This window comes from Vitis riparia, chromosome 1 (assembly GCF_004353265.1).
Source record: "Vitis riparia cultivar Riparia Gloire de Montpellier isolate 1030 chromosome 1, EGFV_Vit.rip_1.0, whole genome shotgun sequence".
NCBI classification, from domain to species: domain Eukaryota; kingdom Viridiplantae; phylum Streptophyta; class Magnoliopsida; order Vitales; family Vitaceae; genus Vitis; species Vitis riparia.
Genome location: NC_048431.1, coordinates 23,047,364 through 23,058,605, shown reverse-complemented (window position 1 = coordinate 23,058,605; position 11,242 = coordinate 23,047,364). Strand labels below are relative to the sequence as shown.

Here is an 11,242-nt window from a genome sequence, read left to right as displayed (position 1 = left end):
CATTTGACCACCCACATGCACCACAATTGATCTCTTCTTTTCTTGGCAGTGATTAATTACAACTTTATCAATTTCATTAGAGCCAGTTGTTTGAGTCCAAGAAACCCTCAATACCTCCTTTTTCTCTTAAAAAAATATCTGAATTTATAAGAACCATTAATGTAAACTAATTTTCAATACTATCAACGTAGTTATGTTTGATGCCCATTAGGCTTAGGCTGAGTGCCGTCCAAAAGTGTCCTTTACCAACCACCCCTCTACTTGCACCTATGGCTATATGCACTTCTTATTTTTATTTTTATCCTTAAAATTTATTTTAAAAACCTTAAAATTTTGATATGGTAAAATTTTTTAAACAATTTTAAAACCATTATATTTTCAATTCAAACATTTAAATGTTTTGATTTCGTATTTAAAAATTAGTATTATTTTTTATTTTATTATAAAATTAGAAAATAATAAGTGTGTCTAAATAAACATTAAATATTCTAAGAAGTTTGAAAAGATGATAAAAATTTATATTTTTAGGAATTTTTTTTCTTTTTTTCTTAATATTGTTTAAATACCCGACATAACCTAAGTATTTGATATTTATGAGTAATGGCTGATGACTTGATAGTTTAAGTAGTAACAAAATCACTTAAAAGCTGATGGGAAATTTAAATAGATATCTAGAAGTAAAGTTCATAATAAAGGAATAGACTGTTATCATTAAATAATTTCTTCATTATGCTAATAAATTAAATAATTTAACATAACATCCATCTTTTAATTTTAATGATTGGTTGGTTTATTTCTCTCATCTCATTTATATGTCGGGCAAGAAAATACTAAGAAAATAAAAAAATTTAAAATAATTTTCTTATTTGCATTAATTTCATTATCTTTCGAGAAATTTTGGTTAAATTTTATTATATATCTCCTTTATTTGAAGTGTGAAAGAAGATGAATGAAAATAAAAAAGAAAAAGGATAAGGAAGTTATTCGATGAAATTTCAAGAGTATAAGAGGTATCATATTTAGCCGAAACCTTAGAGGAGGTGAAAGAAATTATTCCTTCCTATTATATTTGGCACGATTATGAAAGAAGATTAAATTTAAAATTAATTATAAATTAATTATTTCAAATTATTTAATTTTTATATAGAAGATTTAAACTAAATAAAATGAATTTACAAAAATAAAAATAAAAATAATTTATTATTTTAAAATTTAGTTTTTAGTCTTTTTCATTTTTCTCTTTTTCGTTTCCTTTCTTCAATTTTTTTCAAGAATCAAAATGATTGAAATGAAAGCTTTTAGACCAAATTAGTTTGATATAAAAATCAAAGTCTTTTATCAGGCTTATTTAAATACTCTAGAATATTGAATTTCTTTCTACAGGATATGTAATCCAAGTGGAACGATAAAATTTAAATTGTTGGACAAAGATGTAAATTATAAGACTAAAGTATAAAAGAATAGGGTAAAGTACAAATAATTTGACGAAAACGTAGAAAAATATGATTAAGATATGAAGTAATAAGATTGAACTTGGTACAAAACAATAACACTTAAAAGTACATGTGACTTTTGATTGGTTGAGCTTTTTGGTATGTATCAATTTGATATTACACTGAAGCAATAAGTTATTGTTGAAAAGTTATCATATAAAATTTATATGCTTGTTTGGAACTCTTTTAAAAAGCAATTCTTATTATTAAAGACAAAAAAATTATTTTTTAGACAAGAAAATATGGTTGATAAATTTCTATTAAAAAACGTTTTTCTTTTTACAATTTTTAAAACTAGAGAATATGTTTTATAAATTTTTGTTAAAAACAATTTTTTAAGAATTTATTTTGAAGATAGGATATTTTATTAGAACATATTTTATAATTTTTAATTATTTTCACTTGAACAATTTTTAAAAATAATTGTATAAATGTGAAGGATGATAGAAAATAAACGTTACTTATTTTTAAAATATAGTTCCAAGAGATATAGTATATTGAAAGTATTCCATGTTTTCAAATTGATTTTTTATTTTAAAAACTTTCTCAAGCACCATCATTCCACGATGGATAAAGAACCTACGGCTAATCTTAATTCAAATGACGGGTCCACCTGTAGTACCCATATGAGGTCAAAGTCAAATCATGGGTGTCGTTGAAGGATGACCGTTGATCATGGTGCTGGTGATGATATTTAAAAAAAAAAAAAAAAACACAAAATAAAAGGCCAACCTCCGACAACAGGACGGAGACAGCCGTCTTCTGAACCCTCAGACTTGTCCCTAATAAAAAAAAAAAAAAAAAAGCTTATTTCCGTGTCTCTAAATAACGATCATCTCCCTTTGTGTATAATGTAGTGCGTATTCTCTTGAGTACACAATTGCTCATAGCCGCCTTCTACTGCTTCCATTAAAGCCACTGTATCATGATAATTTTGTACTTTTCTTTGCATTCAGCCATCCTTTTAAGGCAAAAATCAAGGCACGCGCTGCGACAACAAAGAGACAAAATGTGGAATCACCAAAATGCCCCCGACACACCCGCACTATAAACCTACCTTTTCCCACCACCATTCTCTCCACGCCTCCCGTGCTGTTCAGATGTACTACCACCACTCCGAATCTTGGGGATACTATACGGCGGCAGCGGCAGCGGCAGCGGCGGCGAGAGTCATGGCGGATCCGCTGGAGCGAGTGGCGAGGCTGGCGTCGGAGAATGCGGTGGTGATCTTCAGCCTCAGCTCCTGCTGCATGTGCCATGCCGTGAAGAGGCTCTTCTGCGGAATGGGCGTAAACCCGACTGTGTACGAGCTGGACCAGGACCCCAGAGGGAAGGAGATTGAGCGGGCGTTGATGAGGCTGCTGGGGAACTCTCCGGCGGTGCCGGTGGTGTTCATAGGGGGGAAGCTCGTGGGGTCAATGGACAGTGTCATGGCTTCACATATCAATGGGACTCTGGTCCCTCTCCTCAAGGAAGCCGGAGCTCTCTGGCTCTGATCTTAAAGGTTTGATGATACTGATCATGATCAGGAAAGAAGAGGAGTAGTGAGGTAGCTAGCTACCTCCATTTTTGTTTCTCTTTCCTTGACTTTCTTTTCCTCTCTGTTTCAATGTAATTCTGTGGTATTAATTATGAAATCAAAGCCACCATCTCTGTATAGACCCAAGAAATTTTAAAAAATGAAACAGAAAAGAAAGTGGTGAGTGTTCTTTTCTTTGCTTGTTAATGGAAAGGTTGAGTGGTAGTTTGTCAAAGGCTCATAAAATCAAAGCTAAAAGCTGGCGAAAAGGAAAGTTAAGACTTAGAATTTAAATGAATGATCGAACTAATACGTCTACCATAGGTAATTTAATTAAATTATTTAAAATTAATGAAATTGAGGGCATGCATTAATGTTAAACAATAATAAGAATAAATAAAACTCATGTGTAACTTTCATATTGATTTTTTTTTCCTTTGGAAAATATTTCATTTACTGAATTGTACCTACATTAATCACAAAAATGTGGATTAATTGAAAGGAAAAAGAGAGAAAAAAAATATTTATCCACTTAAAGGCTTGTTTGGCTGTTGTTTTCAATAACAATTTTACATTCCCTAGGAAAAAAAAACACTTGTTAATCAGAAAATTATTTTTTATTTTTTGAGAGCATTTTTCAAGTATTTTAAGTTGATTTTTAAAGGGTGGTTTTCAAAAATAATTATACAAAAATAAAAATGATTAAAAATAAAATACTAGATATAGATATAAAAATTATTTTAAAAATATATTTAAAATATTTCAATTCTCCAACAAACTTTTGTTTTAAAAAATATTAACAAACGGTTTTTAAAAATAGTTTTAAAATTATTTTTGAAAGCAACCATCAACCTAAACTTTTTGTATATATGTCTGTGCTTGTAAAAAATGTTTTTTTTTTTTTTACAATTTTCTTTTATCTTAATGGTAGGAGAATTGTTTAAGGATGGAGTAGTAAAAATTTTCAACTTTTTTTTTTTTTTAAATAATAGAAGAAATATAAGAAAAAGTTGTATTCAATTTTATAAAAATGCTGCATTAATTTTGCTTTTAGTTTGATAATGGGAATTTGTTTAACAACATAATTAGGGCAATTATATTACTCTTATTTTAAAATTTTAATTCTAATAAAAATTTCCGTCAAAACCTTGGAACATAAATAATCATCGAGACCCTTAGATACGAATAAAAAAAAAACCGAAAAAATAGCTCCTTAAATATGAGTGGAGGTGTGAATTGGGCCTAAAGGCCCAAAACATGGCAAGGCCTAGCCCAATTTGGATCCATTTCCTCCTCTTTCGACTTTCCCTATATGTCGGAATAACATACCTCGGACCTTGGGCTTTGGTCCCCACTTTCAGGCCCTGAAGTATCAAGTGTGACACAAAGGCTCAACTAGCACCTAAAACCCTAGGTCCATGCTTCTAAATCTGAGCCCAGTCCTTTCACAACCCTGCTGCTTAACAATTTAACTTTGGATTTTTCCACATTTCAAATTTGGACATAGTTTAAGATTACGGTGAATTTTATTGACCTCCCTTGAAGTTTTGGTTAAATACACTTGGGCCTGATTGGTTTGAAATTTCATCACATGCCTCCTCTATCTTTCTCATTTGATATTTTCACTCACATTTCCTCTAATTCAAAATAAAAAACTTTTTTAACGAATTTTCTAACAAATGGGACTAATTGTATTTAGCTAAAATCTCAAGGGAGATGAGTGAAATTATCCCTTTAAGATTAACACTATAGACTTAAAAGAAAAAAAAAACAAAATTTAAAGATTAAATTAAAATACAAGTGAAAGTACAAAAGTGATTTTTGTGATTTACTATAACTTCAAAATGAAAAGTTTTTTCAAACTACAAAATTGTTTACAATATTTTATAGTCTCACATCAAGATGGTTTTATAGAACTTGGTTTAACCATGTTGTGTCACGTAGTGACATGTAGCCACAAATTTTCACCTGGCCAATTATGATACTAAGCTTAGTTTGCTAGTAAATAGCCCTAAATTATCTTGTATGCTTCTTTAGAGGCACTTCAATTATGCTTGGCTTTGTGTAGGACCAGAAGTCAAGCCATGACACAGAGGACACCAAAATGCATATGAAAGTATAAAACCACCCCTTCAACCTTATCTTTTTGTTTGTCTGCTTTATACGTCACTTCCACTATCAAGACAAGCTACAACACAAGTTAGGTATTCGGTGATGCAGACAAGCATGTGATATCTCGTATGATTAGGAGAAATTTCTGATTTCTACTCTTCTTAGTTGGGTAAATGTATTTTAAAGTCGTGATGATTTGCTAAATTGGAATAAATAGTATCTATATGAAAGAAAATCAACCACTATAAATAATATTAGAGTCAAAACCGCACCGTGATGTAGGGCTCCTTTTGATCTTGAAAGGTGTCTTTGTCTCTTTGAATCCATATTACTATGGGTACAATGTAGACTTCAAAGCCAAACCCACAACGTGACGTTGGGCTTTATCTATCCTATAAACAGTATTTGTCTTGTGTGTCATGGCTTGACTTCTGGTGTCATGTCTATATAGAGGATTGTGACCCGTTAATTTTAAAGCAGACAATATTTATATGGAATGGAGTGTGAGTTATGGGAGTAGGCATGCCATGTGCACATCCAACACATTGATTCAAACTTTAGAGGGCAAACCCCACATGACCTGTGAAAATATTCAGGAGACTCCCTTACACAATCTGCTGCAGAACTATTATATTGCATCTTCTGAATTCTTCCTCGAACAACAGCTAAATTCTAGACAGGGAGGGGGTTGAGTTAAAAAAAGGTGCATTCTAAATAATAGTGGTTGAGATTGAATGTGATGAAGTCATTGTCTTGTGACTCCAATCCTTTAATTTATAACATTCCATCAGGATGTAACCACAAAACAAAGAGAGGAACATAAAGCATTGACAACCCTCAAAGGTGAAAGGACAACATCAAATGATTCTGATCTTCCATTCTATGGAGTTGTTTTAAATCTTGGGAACTTCCTTCACTGTCTAGGTACTCAACACACAGCCTCCAAACCCGTGAATCTGCAACAGGGTTACAACTTACAACCACACAAGAGGCCAAAAGGGCCTCTTCACATGCCTTTGTTTGTTTGTGAAATAGTTAAAGCTTCTCAGCTCTTTGATTACAGTTGGTCCTAATACCAACTCCTCACGGGCTCATTATCTTCTGAGAATGCTTTCTGTATACTAGTATAATAATACAATTCTTTGGATGCTCTTCTTCTTCACTGATTACCAACCATTCCCATAGATGCATCTGTAGAAGCTTGTCTTGGCCTATGTTTTTGCCATGGATTTGATGATTGTTCTTGCTGTTTTGTATCTTTGCTTGCTCACCCACTTCCCCTTGGGGCTCATCCAACAAAACCCATCTCTCGGATCGCGATAGTTGGTGCTGTTTTTTGTGATATCTGCTCCAACAACACCCTCTCAAGGCACAGCTACTTCTTGCCAGGTAAGGAACAATGAGAAAGACTGAAAACTGCTGTGTGGTTTCACTCAATTTTACTCACATTTAAAGATGTAAACAGGTGTGGAGGTTCAAATTCAATGCAAATTAAGGGTAAATTCAGCTAGAACCAATGAAGAGATCAACTTCTCGGTCAATAGAACTACTGGTAAACATGGGGTTTACAAGCTTGAAATACCATCTGTTGATGGAATTGACTGCATGGGAGGTCACACAATGCAGACTCTTTGCCAGGCAAGGTTGATTGGGAGCTCATCATCAGCCTGCAATGTTCCTGGCTTGAAGACGACGACTAATGCCATCTCGGTGAAATCAAAACAGGACAACCTCTGCATCTTCAACTTGAATGCTTTGAGCTACAGACCATCCAAGAGGAACACCACAATTTGTGGAGATCAAACACAGGAATTGCCAAATGACTTAAATGCTGCAAAATTCTTTCTGCCTTGCTTTCCACCATTTGGCTTCCCTTGGCCTTCTTTACCTCCCCTACCTCCTCTGCCTCAGCTACCGCCTCTGCCTCAGCTACCTCCTCTGCCTCAGCTACCTCCTCTGCCTCGGCTACCTCCTCTGCCAACATTGCCTTTTCCCTTTTCCCCATTGCCCCCATTTCCATCACTTCCATTTCCTCCATTACCATTCAAAACACCACCATCTCTACCCTTCCCTTTCCCTCCAACCCCACCTCTCTCCCTTCCTCCCCCTCCTCCGCCTGCGTTCAACTGGGGAGACCCCAGAACGTGGATACCACACACACCTTCCCTGTCTCCCCCTCCCCCACCAGCATTCAACTTGGGAGACCCCAAAACTTGGGCACCCTACATCCCTTCACTAAACCCTCCTCCTCCACCAGCATTCAACTTGGGAGACCCCAAAACTTGGGCACCCTACATCCCTTCACTAAACCCTCCTCCTCCACCAGCATTCAACTTGGGAGACCCCAAAACTTGGGCACCCTACATCCCTTCACTAAACCCTCCTCCTCCAGCATTCAACTGGGAAGACCCCAGAACTTGGATTCCCTACTACTACCCTCCATCCCCTCCTACCAGCCCTCAGAACCAGCACCCCTGATCTCATAATTTCTTGTGTTAAAGCATGTAATTAATATGGTATTCATCGTTAATACTAGAGAATTATGTACTTTATTCAATTTGTTTTCTCATTTTATAACAATAAGAAAAATAAATAAATTTCCCAAGACATTATTCCTTTGTGGTAGTACAGTTGCAATGGTGCCATAGTGTTACAATCATGGTTTAAAATATCGCGATATTTTGTCAAAATATTAGTGAGGGCTGACATGACATTCTACATAATTGGTCGACGGATTTTTCAAAGATTTTTCTAAAATATCACCCATTTTGCAGCTAAGCGGGCCAAGCCCCTTCACATTTTTCTTGTAGAAAGGGGTTCCAACTCTGGCCAAACTTCACATTTTTCTTGCAGCGGGGGATTTGAACCCTGTGTGGCTACCACTAGACCAAGTTCACTTTTGTAAGTAAATGTTCACACTGAACACCTTAAACTTCATTATTAAAAAATAGAAGAATAAATTAATTCTAATTATTTTATTTTAAATTTTATTTAATTGATTGATAAAAATATAAAAACCAACATTATAATTTTCTTAACAAGTCTTTTTATATCATTTATATGATAATTAAATATAAAAATATAAATATTAAAAAATCATATGCATAATTATTTATTTTATATTATTAAATGTATTTAAATTAAATAAAATATAGTTTTAATATTAAATATATCATCATTTATTTCATTAATCTTATTTTAAATATTACTATTACTTCCCTTTTAATTTTTTTATATTTATCTTCCTTGAATGTTTTTATTTTAAAATATTAAAATATAAATTTATTTAAAAAATATTAAAATATGTAAAAAAATAATGAAGTTCTAATATTTTATAAATTAAAATTAATTTGATTAAATAAATAATAAATTATATATTAAGATTGATATTTCTTTGTTTATTGATATTTTTCTCCTTAACTATATTTACGTCAATTACATATATAAAATAATTTTAATATATGTATTTTTATTTATAAATTTTAAATAATTTTTATTTTATTAATATTTAAAATATACATCGATATTTATCCGATATATTCGTAAAATTCAAATAAAATCGTAAAATTAACCTTATTGAAGAGAAAGAGAGGGGGGTAGCTGAAGCTGTTGGCAAACTCAAATTCGACCATGGAACCGCTAGCCAGGGGCCTCCCATTCCTGACAAGGCAGTAGTTGTAGCATAGACGCTTGAATATTTTCGGGTTTATGAGGACAGAAGAGCTGAACCAGCCACACCTGAGATGGATATCAGAAATGGGAAATCCAAAGGGGTTTACGTTTTCTACATGGGCTCTGTAAACCGGTACGCCGGAAGGGCATCACTACATCCTTGTCTGAGCATTTGGCTCTCCCTCCCCTCAATTCCCTTGCTGGCGGTGAACTCAGACATTCAGTCAGTTTCCAGTTGAAATATAAATTATCACATGATTAAAAAGAATGAAAATAAAAAATAAAAAATCACATCTATGGAATGCTCTTAATCATTCCTTTTTACCTTCAAAGCATTTGAGAAATTTATTTTTAAAATCATAAAATTTGCCTTCAAAGTACTACACAATTAAACCTCAAATCTCAAAGTCAAATGAAAATAAATTTAATTATTAAATAGCATATAATTCAAATAATTATATAATCATTTATAAATTCATGACTATTGGATTAAACCTAAAAATATAAACACTACACACAGCTAAGAAAATATTTAATAAAAAATCAAATAAAAATTATTTTGTTAACATTTGTTTTAGAGTGAAAAATTAGTATTTAAAAGAAATTAATTTTATAAATATTAAACAAATTTTAAAATAAAAATAAAAATATTTTTTAAATATCTTTTTGTTGTGTCAAATTGGCGTTCTTGTTTGTAAAAAAAATTTAAATTCTTAAATAAATAAAAGAAAATTTTTATTTTTAAAATTTTAGAGGAGAGTATGCCCCTAGGCCCGTGGTGGCTCCCCCACTAAAAGACATATGAAAGACCAAAGGTTCAAAATTAGCCATTAGCACAATACTAGGAGTGACAAGAGAGAACTCTGAGGGCTCTCATCTTTGTAATTAGTTGCTCTCTCTTTTTGTTCTTAAGATAAGATAAGATTGATCATGTTATTGTAAGTATATTATATAATGCAATTTCATTACCATGCATGACTTGGAACTTCCCATAATTTGCATATGGTTTCATAATTTTCCTTTTTTAGTAATGAATGAGAATATATAAAAAAAGTCTTTATAAATTTTATTGAATGGTAAGTCTTTATAAAAGTTCAATAATAATAATAATAATAATAATAATAATAATTCTCTAATATCTTAATTAAAAACCCTTTTGGAAATTTAAGAATACCATTCCTCAATACATTTCTTAGATTTGGAAAGTAAGGATTTAGAATTAATGTCTTTTCAAGATTTCTTCCCTACTAGCTGATTTTGAGCAAGTTCATTCTTCCAAAAAAACACAAAAGGTTGTGTCAATGAGGAAAAAAAATAAAAATTCTCTTAGACTATGCTTGGTTGCCCAAAAATGTGAAGGAAAAAAAATAGAGAGGAAAAGTAGAAAAAAAAAGCGAAGGAAAATAAAAAATATGTTTAAAATTAATAAATTATTTTTATATGTTTTTTCAAACTCATTTTACTTATTTTCTTCTATTATATAAAGATTAAAAAATTAAAAAATATATAAATTTTTGACAAATTTTAATTATATTTGAATTGTTTTTATATTTTTCATAATGAAACCAAATATGAGATAATTGATAACCAAACACACTCTAAACAAACCTCCTAACCACCTCTCTCATAGTTGTAACCGAGCAACTGTGTAACAGATCAAAACCACCTCATGTAGCTGTATATAAATACGTTTGTAATCTTGATTCTCATCTTAATGAAAAATAGTTCGGTTCATTCTCTTCTTCTGCATATTTCTTCAAAGGTTATCATGGTATCAGAGCCTGCTTTGCTTTCTTAATTTTCTTTCACGATGCCTTCTTCTACTCAATCGTTTGAGCTTCAGTTGCCATATTCAACACCCAACCCAGCCTCTGTGCAATCCCTTAATCATGTCCTCCTTATCAAACTTGACCATAACAACTACATCATCTGGAAAACCCAGATGGAAAATGAATTTTTTGCCAATGGCTTTGAAGAGTTCATCGAAGGAACCAAGCCATGCCCATCCAAGGAATTACCCATGGGAGAAATCAACACTGAATTTGTGTAGTGGATGCGTTTTGATTGAATGGTTCTTAGTTGGTTGTATTCCACTCTTACACTAGACATCATGAGCCAAATCATTGGGCACCAAACATCCCATGATGCTTGGATGGCTCTACAAAGGATCTTTTCTGCTTCAAGTAAAGCCCGTATTATGCAACTTCGCCTTGAGTTCCAAATGGCCAAGAATGGAGTTGATTCTACGCTAGAATACATTCTTTGCATTAAGACTATCTCTGACAATCTTGTTGCTATAAGGGAGCCTGTTAAGGATAGAGATCATATCATTAAGCTTCTTGGTAGCTTGAGACTCGAATACAATTCAATTGTGGCTTCCTTGACAGCCTGAGAGGATGATTTTTCTCTCCACTCTGTGCACAACATCCTTCTTACGCATGAGCAG

General features: G+C 32.6%; 2 protein-coding genes across 2 annotated transcripts; both read left to right on the top strand.

Annotated features, from left to right (window-relative positions):
• The first annotated feature begins 2,584 nt into the window (after positions 1–2,584).
• LOC117923092 (glutaredoxin-C1-like) lies at positions 2,585–3,207 on the top strand. The gene has a single exon (XM_034841344.1). The coding sequence runs from the start codon at positions 2,594–2,596 to the stop codon at positions 2,987–2,989; it is 396 nt and encodes a 131-aa protein (XP_034697235.1). The 5' UTR covers positions 2,585–2,593; the 3' UTR covers positions 2,990–3,207.
• Positions 3,208–6,016: 2,809 nt separating this feature from the next.
• Positions 6,017–7,733, top strand: LOC117932067 (leucine-rich repeat extensin-like protein 3). The gene is made up of 2 exons (XM_034853136.1): positions 6,017–6,513; positions 6,590–7,733. The coding sequence occupies exon 2, from the start codon at positions 6,730–6,732 to the stop codon at positions 7,600–7,602; it is 873 nt and encodes a 290-aa protein (XP_034709027.1). The 5' UTR covers positions 6,017–6,513; positions 6,590–6,729; the 3' UTR covers positions 7,603–7,733.
• The last annotated feature ends 3,509 nt before the right edge of the window (positions 7,734–11,242 follow it).